This window comes from Cygnus atratus, chromosome 1 (genome assembly GCF_013377495.2).
Source record: "Cygnus atratus isolate AKBS03 ecotype Queensland, Australia chromosome 1, CAtr_DNAZoo_HiC_assembly, whole genome shotgun sequence".
NCBI lineage: Eukaryota > Metazoa > Chordata > Aves > Anseriformes > Anatidae > Cygnus > Cygnus atratus.
Genome location: NC_066362.1, coordinates 33,955,350 through 33,971,854, shown reverse-complemented (window position 1 = coordinate 33,971,854; position 16,505 = coordinate 33,955,350). Strand labels below are relative to the sequence as shown.

Below are 16,505 nucleotides of genomic sequence, written 5' to 3'. Positions count from 1 at the left end.
GACTGTTCTGACTTAGAACAGTTCTGCATTAGAACAGGTCTTGTGATTTGTTTATAGTTTGGTCTCTGCCCTTCCCCAAAGAAAACAGGCATGGGAGTAGTCGTGAAAACAAAGGTAGTGAAGTTATGTCATGTGTATGGCTGTCAAGCCATTTACGTTGGAAATGTTTATAATGTCTCAGGTGGCAGAATCTTGCCATATAGCTGTGATTACACTTAGGTTTTCTTTTAATGGGAAGAATAATAGTTACGTAAAATCTCACCTTTGTGAACTTTTACTTGTGTCAGTCCTTGGCTTTCATTCTAATGTGAAGCCCTCAGTGAAACACAAATCTGTCTGCATCAATATTTCTGTACTTACACATTTGCTATCTTTCAGGAACATTTGGAAAGCCTTTATGGAGGCCTCAGCTGGACTCTCTTTCAAGTCGTAGACAGCCAGCAAGTTGCCAACCAAAAACCTCCCATAATAATCCTCATGCCTCATTGGACTTTGATTCAGAGGCAGATGAAGATGGAAAGGAAAGGACAGTTTCTAGAGGAGAAGATAACATTTATACTTACAAACAGTGCTTTGAAAACTTCAGGACTTCTACTTTTCAATCCTGTGATTTGGATACATAGCTCCTTTCGGACCTGCAATTGATTTCTGGAACCAAAGAAATACTTTGACATACTACTACCTCAGTGTGGAATTTTATTTAAAAAGGGAATAAGGAAAGGAAGAAGGGAAGAAAGAAACCACATGATGCTATGAACTCAGAACAAATAAATGCATTTTTATTCAAATAAAACAAAATTGCCAAAATGCTCTAAGTTTTTATACAGGGAAAGCATTCCTTATAAAAAATACTATATTTCTAATTATTTTATAGCTTTGTTTTATGCAAATAATATCTTGTAAATTAATGGTGTAAATAATACAGCATATGTATTTCTATGTCAGACTTCATTTTATTGAAATGAGTAGTAAGCATTCTAATTTTGTACTGTTACTTGTACCTTTTTTATAAATGGAAACTCCATGCTGTTTGCAGGTATCATGCATCTTATTTGCACATTACTTTTAATAAACTATGCTGCCATGTGGTCTCTGACCATACATTACTGTATGAAGAATGAGAAGTGTGAATTGTGTTTGTAGATAGAGAAAAGGAGTATTGCATCTGTAGGTACCTTCTGTTGCATATTTTCACCTTGATTTGCCTGAAACTTGTGTTTCTGGATTTACTGTGTTAAATGTGTTCAGCTTCTAAGAGTGGGTGTGGTCCTGCCACAATTCCTCGTGGTTGGTAAGATAGCTTCAATCTATTTGTGCCAAAATAAATATGCAAATCTTCCACTTTCTGCATTCCCACAATCAACTATGTATGCACGCATTCTCAGTTTTCATGCACACAAGACTGTAACACTGTCTGCCTGTGCCCGCAACTAGTGTGCATGCATCTGGTGGAGGATATGCACAAATCCATATCAAGCTACTTAGAAAAAAAAAAAAAAAAAAGGAAAGGTGCTGGAAGTCTGCCTGGTACCATCACTCTTTTCTAAGTGGTGTACTGTTAAATGTTTGCCAAATATGCAGTGCATGTCTGAGTCTTTGCTTTCCCATACCCTTTCTCCCTATTTTTTGCTTCTGCAACCACTTCCATGCCCAACATAAAAAGGTAATCCAAGTACAAGATAATGTTTTCTTTGGTTTAACTCATGCTTCTGTTCCTTATTCAACAGCCCTTTTCTGGTTATAGATGAGATCTGTGCTTCATTCAATTGCTCAGTCAAGTTGAGCAATTGTAAATTGCTGGATTAAATTTGCAGTAATGAACCCAATGCCTTTAACTATACGAAGTCAGAGAAAGAGGTTGCTTACTCTAAAAAGGTAATTAAAACTAAGTGAAAACACTCTATTTTGGATTTCTATTTACAGATGCCTACTATTTAAAAAAGCTGTGAATCGTGTTGTCATCACTGCATTAAAACAGCGAGACTCCAAAATGGTTAATATTACAGGACACTGGCTTTTTAAATCTGTCTACTTTGTAGGTGCAAACTTACATGGTTGCCAAATCACTTCTTTTAAACTAAATTAAAAGCGGCTGTTAGAGGAGACCATCACAGACATAGCTAAAGCTAGAGCAAAGGTTTCACTGCCTAGTGTAGCTGAGCTAAGGCCTTTCTGTTGTTTGCAGCCAGAAACCTGGTACCCAGATTGCGATGCAATTTTCCTTTAATTTAGGCGCTAGTATTAGAGACAGGAAGTTAATCCATCCTTAGTCACTGGTGGTCTAAGTGGAGAGAATGGATTTTGCGTGCCTTAGTTTATCATATTGCCAGATTTTCTGACTCTTATTGTTAATTTGTTTTCATTGCTGCCAGATGTGCTGATGTGGTGACATACGTTGATATGGGTATTTGATTATAATTAAGTGCATTTTGGAAGAGATTAAATTTTCCCAAGTTAAGCACAAAGCTATAAGTCAATAAGGCAAGAAATCTTAAATTTGATTCAGTCAGTAACTCAAGATCATTTCTTCCCACCACTGATCCCAGCTTTTTTTTTTTTTTTTTTTTTTAAGGGGAGGAGAGCTGGAGGGGTGTGTGATTGCTTTGCTTTTTGACATATCTAAAAAAAAAAAGTTTTAAAAAATAACTACATCTTTCATTCCATTAATGTTTATACTTATGACTCCATGTTAAAGGTCCATCATGAAAAACAAGCTTTAAGTTTGTTTTCTGTAGCCAGGGTAAGGTTGGGAACGGAGACAGTGTCACTTGTTTATCCCTCTTTCATCTTCCCCCTTAAATACTTTCTTTTTGGACTTTCTGTTAGAGAGTATAAAAATCCTGATCTTCCAGGGACGTGGATCCGTGTACCCAAGTAGAGGTTCAGGGTCAATGCCTGAATTTTAGACCCTTCCCATCAGATTTCTTTTAGCAGCCTAAAAATACAAATGACTGCAATTTTATTTGATGCCTTAAATACTCAGGAATGAATGCTCATAAGTCCTTTTGGTAGTTTGAGTTTTCATGTTTATTGTGCTTAAATACAGTGGTAATTGTAAACTGCAAGATAGCTGTGATGACTTACTAGTTCTTTTAAAAACTGTTGATATAACCAAACATCTGTTTTTAAAAACTTGCAAGTGTTACCTTCATTCTCTTTCCTCTGAAGATCCAGAGGTTAGGGAGCTGGTAGATTGGTGTTTACACAGCTGAAAGCTAAATCATAAGCTGATGTGATAGGAAAATAAATTGCAGCCAACACTGAATAAAGCTTACACTGAATCTTAGAAGAGCCTTAGAATGAGAAGTGTTGCTGTATGACAGAACAGACATTTTGCAGCTTTTTCACCAGCAGTAACTGAAATTTTGTCACATAATACTTGTAAAATGCTCTTTAGGGGCAGTATGCTCTTAATATATTACACAAAATGTTCTGCCCAATAAACTCATACAAACAATTGATGAGGTATAGATTTCTGCAAGCTCTGAATAATCACTTTAAAGAGAGAACTGGAATGATATGTTTACTGGAATCTCTCTGGAGCAAGCAAAATCTAATCAAACAAATCTAATGAGTCCACAATTAGAAAAGCAGCCATATTGTTCAGAAGAAAGTTTGGGCCTAACTAGCTTTCATTGTGGCACCGTCACGATCCATTTAGAGTTGACTACAGAAAACAAAAAAAAAAAATGAATTCTAAGCCACAGCATTGTGTCCTGAATTACTGTAGAGTTTCTTAAGGTTTTATATGTTTAAAATTGTAGCATCCAGCCTTCGGTTCAGAAGCTGTGCAGACTCTTATTGCAGAGAATGTGTCTGACTAATTTAATATTTTTGCTAAGTAGCTGTATGACATTTCTTTATCTGAAAAGTGGTGGGGAGAGCCTCAGTCTCTTTAGTGAAGAGAGGAAATCAGTGTACTACGAGGCGCACTTCTTGTACATACATTTTTACTTAGAAGGGGAGCTTACCAGATACCTTTCTTTATTATATTTTGTGGAAGTATTACACCTGGGAACTAAAGCCATATAGTGCCTTTGTGCAGTTATGTGTGGCAAAAAGTGCTTATGAGGGTGGTCGTGCCTAAGGATTAGGACTCAGTTGTTCCACTGACACAGGATATGGCCCTATCCTATCTTACTGAAAGATACAGGAGGTCTCTCCAATTTCCCAGGCTGCCTTTTCTTCTGCAGTTCAGTACTGCTTCCATGTCCTTTAGGGACCCTCTTTGATAACCCACACTACTCTGTTTCCATTTTCTTGTCTTGCCCTGTCACTGTGGTTGCAAGCTAGGGCAAATGTATTCGGTTTGCAGAGCACAGTGTAGTTCAAGGCAAGAAGTCAGCAGTGCTGAGGAGACGAGAGGAAGCATGGGGAGGCAGGCTAGTCACAGCTTTAGAAAACTTTGTCTGAATATGCAGTAAATGCATAATTGAAGAGACAGAATATAAAATATTTATAATATAATGCATGCATTTCCTTATTCTTTACACTACTTTTTGTGTATTTAGTTCCACTCATTCTCTGTGCTCTAAAATGCCAAAGGCAGCTATGTACCAAAGGGTGTGTCATCTGGAGAGTTATGTCTTACTGCATCTAAATTCTCCTTTTCTGGTCCACAAGAAACATGATCCATTTGTTATTCCCTCTGTGTGTGTGTGTGTTCGAGACTAAATATTGCTGGTGCAATGCATAGTTTCCCAGAGTCATGTGCTCTGTGGGGTCCACTGACTGATGGTCAATGTGTCTAAAGAATGTCATGGAATAACAGGACCTGAAAGTAAAATCGGTAGTAATTTAAGTTCACTGCTTGTAAAACAAATTTAGGCATTGTGACTCAACTCCAGGATTTTATTTCCCACACAACAGAGAACAAGCACAAATTATTCTAGGTTATAGACTACAGTTACAGTACTTCAGTTTTCCACAGACATCAGTACAGTCACTTCAAAGCGCTTGCTTGTTATATCCATTCAGCTTGATTGTTGACTGTGGGCTCTTCACCAACAAATGCAATGCAGGAGCTTGCAGTCTGAACACCTGTATAAACTATGTTCTGAAATGGATGGTGAATAACTTTAAGCCCTGCAAATTTCAAATGTGAAATTTTCACACTGGAAATTAGGATTTTACTTGCTTGACCAAGGTAATCAGATCACCTGAATATAAATCAGGCTTTGAGATTATGTAGGCTGTGATGCTATTACTCTGAAAGACTTGTATGCAGCATGGTCCGAAGAGCCCCTTGTTTGCCATAGCAATGTATAATCCACCTTAATTATTGTCAGCTCTTCCTTTGTTGATGTGCATGTAGAATCTGTGATTTATGTTCTGGGTCCACTGCTGGATAATCAAAATTCAGGTGTTGATTATACAGCCATTTGAAGCAATATAAAATAGAAAGAATGGTTTCATTTGGAAGGGACCTAGAAAGATCATTGAGTCCAACTGAATGTCTCCTCAAACAGTGAGGCTTTGGCTTCATTTGAAGCAAAAGCATGCAAAAACGTAAGTTCCTATATAGTTAAAGAAACTACCTTTGGCTCTAATCCTGGAGTCCAGTCTGCTTATTTTAGAAACTACTGAAAAAGACTGTAACGGAGGAATGGACATTGATGTTCAGGTTTTGTTTATGCTTCTGTCTTCAAGTTTGCATTACTATAACATGGAGAATTCGGGGTCCCATCCTCCATTCATCAACAGTGGTGGGGTTTTATGCTCATTTTTGTAGGTGCTCACAGTAGTATCTAATTCTGCCCTGCCGCCAATGTGTTGGCATGCCACAGTGCTGTAAGTCAGATCTACAGAGATCTACAGTGAATGTAGGAGAGGAATACATGTTCCTGTTGTATCATGAAGTGGTTTTGAATAATCCTTTTATTCCAAGGGAATAATTTATGCAGATTTTACCATTCATTCCCTCGTAACAGAGTTCAATACGTTTATCAAGAAGCTAGAGTTGCTCTGTCAGCTATTGAACAGGGCAACTATATCATTTTCTGCAGGACACAGAATATGTTTGAGCTGGAGATACTTCATGAGAAACCTTTCTGATGCTCAGTCCACATATGGCAGAATTGCTGGTGACAAAAGGCCCTCCAGATGGAAGGGAGAATTGCATCTGAAGAGAGATGTACACCTTTTTCAGACAGGTTAGGAGTTTTAGATACTGCTTTTCAATCTCATTTTGATTTTATACTCTTACAAATAATCAGGAAGACTTCTTCCTTCATTTTGTATCAAGAGTTCCCTCACTCTGCTCGTGGCTTACCTGACTACAAGCAGAAAGATATTGTGAACTATTGACTGACAAAGCTGAAAACCAGAGAGCTAGCACAAAAAAGAACTTGGTCCACTGGTATCGCATAATAATTGTAACACATCTCCCAAGGAGAGTACTGTTCAGTAGCTTTGTACAGCTGGGGGTCACTAGTGCAGCTATGAAGAAGCTACTGCTTGAGTAAGTGGTAGAAGACATAAACAAGCCAGCTCTTATAACTGAAACTAGTTCGTTTGCTGGCTTAAAACAAGGTGTACTTGTACTGCTACCTGCTGTGGGTTTGTATGCCAGCAACATTTAGAGAGCATCAGTGCTACGGCAGCCAACTGCCCAGAGCCTGGCTTCTGCCACGCACTGATCGTATTCTTTATTAGCGTAAAATTCTTTCTGCTATTAACCTTCCCTCAGGAAAGGGGAAACATGGCCCTCATCATAATTAGCTCACACAGCCCTCTGTGTAAGCTGAAGAATGGAAAGTGTCAGGGGCACTTGCAGCGGCTTCGCAGGTATTTGCTGTAAGCAGGGAAAAGTTAATCTGCTCGCGGATTTTGGCACGAGGACAAAACCTATGTGTAAAATAGTACTTAGGATGAATTAAATTTCACATAACTGTGACCACACAGTAGGTAGAGTAGTAAAATGATGGCAATGATGGAAAATATGACTAATCAGAAAGCTGTATTAACTTAATGAATAAAATTATGTTTTAATGTGAACGAAGGTTCTGAAGTGCCTCATTTTAAAAATGTGTTTGTTTATTGCTCTGTAGCTTGTAACAACTCTGCTTCTTTCACCTACCAGCACACTGTAGTAATTTCATAAGAAATAGCATTTTCACTCAAAAAAGTTCTTTTTTTTTCTTTAAAAAAAGGGATGAAATTGAAAAGAGAAACTCTGACACTGAGCCACAGAACTCTTTTTGCTAAATTGATTAAATCAGAGCATGAAAAAAGTTCTAGAAAATGGAAATGCTTTGACTTTTCACTTTGGAATTACTTGCTGTTGCAAAATTATTTTTATTTTTAAATTCCTAAGAAGCTCTCACCTTTCTGTACAGAACACAGAGCCCTGCAGGTTATCGGCACAGCACAGTGCAGGTGCAGTGCTCCTGTGGGCAAAGCTGTCACTTGTTTTCTCCCCACTACACATCCCTCTTTCCAAATCCATTTGATCTGACTTCGGCAGGTCCCTGTGGATTGATTCTCTTTGCTGCCAGAGCACGTTTCTTGTCCTGATTTATTCCTAACAGTTCTGACTCAACAAGTTTCTACGGCCGTAGAGTCAGGCTTAATATTTTTCTGTGCGATTAGATTTATTTTCAGTCTCCATATGTCTGGAGAATTGCAGAAAGGTAGTCCCTGATCTTCCTGTGTAACCTAGCATGGTTTTACTCCCAGCACCAAGTGGCCTGTCTGGACACATCACCACCCCTGCTTGTCTTGCTGCAGCAAACCCCCAGCAGCATTTAGCAGCATTCAGGAGCTGCATGAGCACTGCCCACATCAGCACTCCCATTAAAGTGAAGTGCAAACAAGAGGCTGCATCACACAGGTCTCCCTCCTACAATGATTCTACGCAAACTTTCTAAAAGTCTATGACATTTGATCAACCTTTTTTTTTTTTTTTTTTTTTCCTTAAGTATCACTGTATTGCAGGATGATGGAAATCATATCCAGCATTCCTAAATATTATCAACTGTCTTCCCTGTTTTCTTTACTGTCTCACAGAAGAAATGTTTAATAAGCAAACAGAAAAATTATTTTAGGCACAGAGGCTGGGAAGAGTGATCGGGGAAAGGCACTCCTCCTTCCAACCCAACCTTTCCAACTCTCCAGTAGTGTTGGACCTCTTTCCTCCTCACAAAACATTCTAAAATGGAAAAGCAGAGATTTGTTCATATAGTTCATAGCAATTACAAAATGACTATTATATAAATTTGGTGGATTTTTTTTTTTTTAATATATTTTCTTTTAATGAGGTCTTTCACAAAGGAGTTTTGAGCCTATGTGGGCTTCCTGTTTAAGCTTCAAATTTTCCTCAGGGAAAAAAAATAAAAATAAAAATAAAAAATAAAAGGTCTGCCTTTTTAGGGCCGGGTGTTTTATATAGCTAAGTTAAAACATGCCTAGAACAGCTGTGGTTATTCTTCTGTCTGAAAAGTAATGCTTTTTTTTATTTCTTGTAATGTTTAGCATATACATTTTTAAACATGTTGTTTATTTCTAGTGTTTTCTGTTTGTTTGTGAATCTCCTACCATCATTAGTTTCACTGAAAGACTGAATTCAAGTGTGCACATTAGTTGCCTCCTCTTCTTCAAATGTTCTTACAGATGTTGCTGTAAATCAATTATGGGGCTGACATAGCATTTGGCTGGGTGACAAATGTTCCATAATAATGCAGCTCAGTAAAATGTGGAATTCATGAGGTTACTGCTTGTAACATTTTCAATGTCGTTGTAAATTCCCAGCCATGTCAGCGCAGGTGGAAACAAAGTCATAAATAAAGTGTGTGTGTGTACACACGTGTATGTGGGGAGGGTGGGCAGTGGTGGTTCTCACGTACTCATTCTTCCTAAAGAGTTCCCTGGGTGTTTCACCGCATCCATGATTTAATTCAGCTACTTGAACCAAATTAGAAAAGAAATCCCTTCATTAAAATCAAAATAATCTTGCTAACTAAGTTTCAGTGAGAATTAAGTGCAAATTGAAGCAAGCAGGCTGCTGCAGCCATGGTAGGAGCCAGCCCTGATGAGCCATGCCAGGCTTCATGGCATTGATTCAAGTAGCGACAAAAGAGCCTTTCCAGTAAACCACTGAGAGCAGCTGCATCTCCAAGGACTGAGCCAAGCCACCCCTGATTATCTTCAAGAGCAACCAGCAGTGAGCTGGAGCTCTATCCTGATGGTCCGCAGTGCCCCACAAGGGTTGGGATATGCCTTATCCAAACATCTTTTTCTTTCCTGTTTCCTTGTGGGATCAAGTCCCAGAAGCAAGACGTTTGGCAGTTTCCTCCTTGTCCAAGCTAATCAGTTTCTAATCCCACATCCTTTTAGGCCACTTCAAGGTATGGTTGTATTTAGGAATATGGCTCATCTGCTTGAGTAGCCTGTGCTGAGGAGGTGGCCCAGTCTGGGCTCCCTGAGCATGCCCTTTCTTCTGCCTTTCCTGCAGGAGCTGGCCTTCACCTGAACATGTGCTGAGCCTGTCAAGGAGTCAGACCATCCTTCTGCCCAAAGTAAGTAGCTTCTGGCTGTTCAATTTGAATTCACCAGTGCAGGACTACTCCGGAGTTGTTACACAATAGCTGAGGGTGAAACATTGAGATATCTTAGAATTTGATGAGCTGTTTCTGCCGTGCTCTAAGAACACTGATTCTATGAATATCACCTCTCTTACAATCACTGCCAGAAAATATTATTGCTTAACAATCAAATAATAAGCTCAGCCTAAGAACCTCTTTCTTAGCTATTATTTCAATCATCACTACAGAAACATGATTTAGAACAAAACACCAAGTTACAGTACACAATAACATCTATAGTCCACAGATATCGTGACTAACATAGATCTGCATGCAAAACTGGTGTTAAAAGAATGTTTTTTTTTTTTTTTTTTAAAAAGCTGTAGTCTTTAAAATCAGGTGGTATTACTAAAGTTAAACAAGAGTATTTAACCTTTTCAATATCTTCATGTGCTTTCTGTCTTCAGCTGCCTGGAAACACGCGATTTCTTAGATATGGTGATGTATTAATACTGTATTTTCACTACTTAAATTTATTTCAGATATAATCTACCTACTAATGTGTAATAGGATTGTGAACTGAGAAGGATTATTAAACTGTAAAGTTTTCAAAATAAATCAACTAAACTGGAAAAACGAACAGTAAGTTGTTTTTTTTTTCCTGTTATCTACTCTTGTACAGTTATCAGTATTTATACCAGCATTTCCCAAACAGAGCATACTTAAACCTAAAGTCCTCACAGCCAGCAAAATGTTTGATTTAAGGGAACATTCATGATTTTATTCTCAGCATGCTTCAAAATCAGTCTGTGCGCAAAAATTATAATTACCCTGCATTTTGCAAAATAGCATACCTAAATGTATGTCCTGCACAACTGAAAAAGAACTGGTCCAAAAGGTGACCCAAAAGAGTTGATTTTCCCCTTAAGCAGTAGCTGCTTGTTACTGTTGCTGTTGCTGGTCAGTGCCAAGAAGCCACCCCAGGCTAGCTCCCACTTGGCAAGGTTCCTCCTTGAGCAGACCTCCAGCCTGCACAGAGATGGCAAGGGCTAAAATATAGGAGTGGTCCTGTGTGATGGCTCATTTTTGTCAGGAGGTTATGGTGGGAAGACTCAATAACTGTCAAGAAGAAATATATGAGAAGAGAAAGAAAATATCCAGGGAGGAGTGTGTGTGGGAGGAATATAAAAACTGGGTAGTATAATTGTTCATGGGCTGGGAGGAATGAGGATGATCAGCTACCAAAAAATCCCAAGAAAGTCCAAACAAAACAGCAAGAGGAATCTGGCTGGCTCCTCCCTGCAGCTGTCCCTGTAGGCTGGAGTTTGGGGTGGAGGGAAGGAGACTGGAAATTTGGATTTTTGTCTTACTGTCTCAGAGAAGAGGGACTACTCTACGCATTTTGAACTCTGTTGAATGAAATGAAATCAAACTGTTCTGCCATAGGTTATTATGAAGAATACGTTCATTGTCTTTTATGACAGAGTTGTATGTTGGGCATCATCACCACCCAGCCCTGAAAGATCTGTATTTCCTCACGTGCACTGTGAAGAGCCCACACTGTGAAGCCTGATGACTTTGGTGGAGGTTTTAACTCATGCAGGTAGTAGTTAGGGCTGGGATTCTTCCCACTTCATTTTAGATGACCTCCAGGCCTCCAGCCTCCTATTACATCTGGAATCAGCAGGTAAGTGTATCCCTTCTCTAAAGGAATGAAAGAGCTAAAGGGGCAAAGAAGGCAAACTTCTGTATTTATCTTTGAATACGACTTACTTTCCCTTAATCAATTTAGCACCCATTTCTGGCATCACCTTCTTCTAAACCCATCCAACCAAGGATAAATCAACAAAGGCAATTATGAACAATTACCTTTATTTTGAAAATTGAGCTAAATATTGAAGCACCTTTAGTAGAAGAACAAAAAAATTTAATCTTTAAGTGTATCCTTTATGTTTAATTAAACCACCTTTGTGGAGTCCACAAAACTTATAGTACAACCCTAACAAAACCGCAGATCTTCAAGAACTGGGATAGTCAAAGGAAGTAAAAAAAATGAATTTCTGTTGAGCAGAATCATGAAAAGATATTTTCTTGTTCTGAGGCCAGTCCTGTTACAACTGAGTACCAGCTGGCCTTGTTTGAAGTCAGTGATAATATTCCCATTAAGATTATTTTAGTGTTCTAACAGTTAAGTACAGAACTACTGGAAGGGCTTGTAACAGCGCAATGGAACACTGGGTTTAGATCTTTCTATTAAAATGATCTAATTTCTTATTAATACAGCCAGCAATTAATTGGCACCAACAAGTGATGGAAATAAATCAATTGAATCAATGTTCAAAATGTGTCATTTCTCAGAAACCTGAATTTTAATTAAAAGTAATAACATACTCTGACACTTGAGCTTGTCTGATCTCCATTCTATTCACACTGAATATGTTAGTTCTTTAAAACACATGTATAATTTTAATTACACTGTTCCATTTTAATATTCTAGCCTTAAACCTGAAACAGTGTATGTAGGAGAAGGCAGTGAAAGAAAAACAAGAGAAGCTTTAACTTTTCCCAGAACATAATAAACTAAACAAATTCATATTCAGACCACCTACATGTCGAAAGTTGTTGTTGCAGTAACTCCTGCATCTCAGTTCAGGAACGTAACAAAACATTTGTACTGCAGACAATCCAGAGGTGCAGGAACCTTTCTCTCCATACAAGTAATATATGGCTGGATGACATTTCTTACCCTAAACTTGCCTATTGTTGGAAGTTACCTCATGGTGCTTCCATCACCTAAAAGTAAGGCATCTGTGTAACCATCCAGCCTTTCCTGGAGGAAAAGAAGGAATCATTGGTATGCTCCTTGACAATTCCTAGAAACAGCATTTCCAGGAGGAGATGTGGCTGATCAGTCTCTCTCTCTTCATAGGGAACCTCCATAGAGACCACAGAGAGCAGGTGTTTAACTGTTAGATGGCAAAACTGGGTGAAACAAATTCCCAGACAGGTGGTAGACAGTTGAAAAAGCCCTGAAATTAGTACATACTGCTTATGGCCTGAGAGATGCATTAGCCTGAGTCCTAGTTTTGTTTGGAAAAAAAGGATATTTTTTTTTCAACATATATACACAGAGATAAAGTACCTTCAAAGCCTAGTGGTCTTGTTTTTCATATTTGTCTCCTTTTCACCTTCATCTGAGATTCATAAATATATGGATATGTATTTATAAGATAAGCATGATCTTTTCTCCTATATTATAATCATCTGGGTTGTAAACCTCAAGTGGAAATGGTTACCACTTTGCCATGCTCGGATATTTGTATTCTAATATAAGCAGGCAAAAGCAAGTCATTCTTTGAAAGGGTCATTCCTTTGAAAAGAAGAGGCAGCTCCACATCTGCCTGCAGAGCATTCCCCAGCTCCCGGTTATTTCAAACCTGAGGTCCACCTTTGTGCACCAGATGTCTCATATTTCTGTTTTTCTCACACTCATCATAATTTCATACACAAGGTAGTTGGCTTTGCTCTGCAGCTGGCTGATTAATCTTAATTAATAAGTTAATTAGTACTTCATAGGTGTTTACTTTCAACTTTTGAGTTTGGTTTCCTGTTTAGTTTTGTGTATTTGGTGAAGGGTATTGAGGGTATTGTCCTTCCATTTTGTCATCTAAAAAGAATTAGTTTTCTTGCAACAGAATGATTTGTATCTCCTATTAATACTTTCTAAATTGAAAAGATCATTCAAGTCCCTTGTTAGCTGAGCACACAAAACCACCTAGAGATAAAAGAAATTGTACAAATCAAGAATGAAAATTTTATTTTATTTTTTTAAAATTCATCCTATCACTCTTGAAACGTGATCAGAGTGTTTTAAGGGAAGCATAGCCATCCTTGCCTTGCAGAGGCTGGCTGATCACATCAGGACCAGGTAGCCTTCTGGAAGTACCTGTGTTTCATCAAATACAACGAAGTATACTTGGGGAAGAGAGATAGGATCGAGGGAAACAACCTGCGTTAGCAGGAATCATGCCTATGATTTTGCTTTGCCTTGCTTTTTCCACATGTGATGGAGAGACTACTTTATCACTAACACACACACATTCAGAAATGTTATATTTTTACACATGAGGTTCTAACAGCTAGCTATTCATCATTAAATTGAATGGAACTACAAACTTTTTTTAAATACATAAATGTGAAAACAGGCACAGTTTTTATCTCATGCTCCCCAAAGACCTAATATATTCACTCTGATTATGAATCCTGAGAGGTGGGCCCAAGGAACATGGAGGAGTATTATATTTAATTTACTGTTTTGTTATAAAATGTTCCATTGTGTAAGTATTTATTTTGTAAGTCTGAATAGTAAATATACATTTCTCTGATGGAAATTCTTAAAATTTAATACCACCACCCAGATACGTAAACAAAGGATAAGGTGAGTCTCAAGATACAGAATGAAAATAGAGATTAAAATGTATATATGTATTTTTTTTTTTAAAGGAAAGGAAAGGAGAGGAGAGGAGAGGAGAGGAGAGGAGAGGAGAGGAGAGGAGAGGAGAGGAGAGGAGAGGAGAGGAGAGGAGAGGAGAGGAGAGGAGAGGAGAGGAAAGGAAAGGAAAGGAAAGGAAAGGAAAGGAAAGGAAAGGAAAGGAAAGGAAAGGAAAGGAAAGGAAAGGAAAGGAAAGGAAAGGAAAGGAAAGGAAAGGAAAGGAAGAGAGAAAGAGAGAAAAAAAGGAAGGAAGGAAGGAAGGAAGGAAGGAAGGAAGGAAGGAAGAGAGAAAGAGAGAAAGAAAGAAAGAAAGAAAGAAAAAAGAAAAAGAAAGAAAGAAAGAAAGAAAGAAAGAAAGAAAGAAAGAAAGAAAAAGAAAAAGAAGGAAAGAAGGAAAGAAAGAAAGAAAGAAGGAAGGAAGGAAGGAAGGAAGGAAGGAAGGAAAGAAAGAAAGAAAGAAAGAAAGAAAGAAGGAAAGAAAGAATCTACAGGTCAAAGGAGAAGTCCTGTTCTGACTTGCATAGTATTTCTACAGCATCGTGGGGATCACAGGGATATTTTTGGAATGCTTTCCTATTCAATTCCATCAGAATTGAATTACTTCTGATATTTTGGCCACTTTGGATACCTATGATACTCTTGGCCAGATATGCTGGAACCTTAATGCTTCACATTTTGGTGGATAAATGGCAATGTGAGATCACAAATGGGGAATATTGCCAAATTTACCTTCTGCCATCCTTTTCTGGATATTTTCTAAGTGTTGTTCCTGTTTTATTCAATTGCATTTCTAAATTATTTGTAAGATATGTAATACGATGCCTTGCTCTTGCTGTAATCAACTAGCTTTAGAGAGGTCAGGATTTAATCCAGAAACTACGTCAAAGAATAAAATACCTTAAAGTATAGAAAAGATTTTTGCAGGTAAACTTATAAACTTCTAGTCAGATTCAGTGACTTTACATAATGAGTACCATGTGATTTAGGAAAGCAAATGTACTAGCTTGAGTTTTGAATTTCAATACTTTTAAAATTTGCAAAAATTTTTGCAGAAGAAAAATAAATTTACAGAAAAGCAAAGTTCATAACCCAAAAATTTGGAAAGCAGCCATAAAAACATCTAAGCAGCAATCTACCAGGAAACAATTATTCAAGATGAAATTCAATGGATTCACTGAATTATCATTTTCAGTAAATAATTTGACCAGATCTCCAGGTAATCTGACACTAATTAAAAAACAAAACAAAACAAAACAAAAAAACACTAAATCATGCTTGTTGTAAAATCTTCTATTTACTCTTCCTTGTTAAAATGTTCACAGATAATTTTCATTGGTAACAATTTGGTGTTAGTAGATAACCAACAATTTATTACTAGGCTCATGCCATATTGCTTTTCCGGCTTGCAGAAACCTGTTTCTTTCATGCATAACACTTTTTCACTTATCACCTCTTGAGACTGCTTAAGCAACTGTGATTCAATTAAACCCATGTTCAATGGCTGTTCCAATGTTTTACACTTGGCTGATAAAAGAAAAAGATGGGATACATTACTGTTATCTATTGACTTTTTTTTTTTATTTATGGTTTTAACCTGTAAGTCTTTAACAATCACCTTAATTTTGTGTGTATATGTGGAAAGTGCTGAGCTGATAAAAGAAAGCTACAAGTGCAATCTATATTGAGATAGGAGTTTTAAAAAGCTTTAACATTTTATCTGTTTATGTTAGTGAATTTATGGTTTGTGACTTTGTCAATTCTGGAGAACAATGTTCCCTCCTTATATGCATAGTAGGGATGTGATGAGCACTGGTAAAACAATCTTCCCTAAACTGGAATAGCCCCCAATGCTGTTTTAAGGGATTTTTATAACAATTCGGTCTCACGTATTTCTGCTGCTTTGCCAAATTCCTGTGACAGGCTTTCTGGCAATAACGTAATTTCAGTTCATGATATCAACACATCAGAGAAAAAAAAAAAGTCTTTAAAAATTGTGATGGTGGGAAAAATAAATCAGTCAGCTGTGTGCTGAGTTGTCCAAGGTCATGTAGAAAGTCAGAGCCAGAAACCCCAAGTCTCTTCTTTCTTTCTCTATATTGGGATAGGCTGGATTTGAATACAGAGGGGAGTGCACAGAATTTCAGTGTAACATAATCCAGCTGAGGGGAATGAATAACAAAAAGACAGATTAAAATGATTCTCTAAGACACAAAGGCATTAAAAATAGCATGATTGCATTATTTTCACTCCCTATTTAATATGCTGGATGGCACTTATGCTTTGAAATAGGGAGAGAAACTCAGAAGACAAAGTGTAGACAGTGAAAAGTACCTGAGTGCTTACTGTGCTGTGTATTTCCTGGGTTCATCCGAATGATAGCTCTTGAAGCTGTTATTTTTCAGGGGCTCACAGGAATAAGGCAAAGCAATGCTTGTTTTCAGCTTTTTATTAATTAATTTGTGCAAAAGCCTGTCTTCAGGCCTTTATCAAAA

General features: G+C 37.7%; 1 protein-coding gene across 3 annotated transcripts in view; it reads left to right on the top strand.

The window, feature by feature from the left end:
- LRIG3 (leucine rich repeats and immunoglobulin like domains 3) overlaps positions 1-1,219 on the top strand; it is a 66,715-nt gene extending 65,496 nt beyond the window's left edge. For 2 of the 3 annotated variants that reach the window (XM_035544255.2, XM_035544256.2), the window contains one exon: positions 379-1,219. In XM_035544255.2, the coding sequence (XP_035400148.1) occupies positions 379-623 (245 nt within the window). In that variant the 3' untranslated portion in view covers positions 624-1,219. The remainder of the gene's footprint in view (positions 1-378) is intronic. The other variant, XM_035544254.2, reaches the window with a different exon arrangement.
- The last annotated feature ends 15,286 nt before the right edge of the window (positions 1,220-16,505 follow it).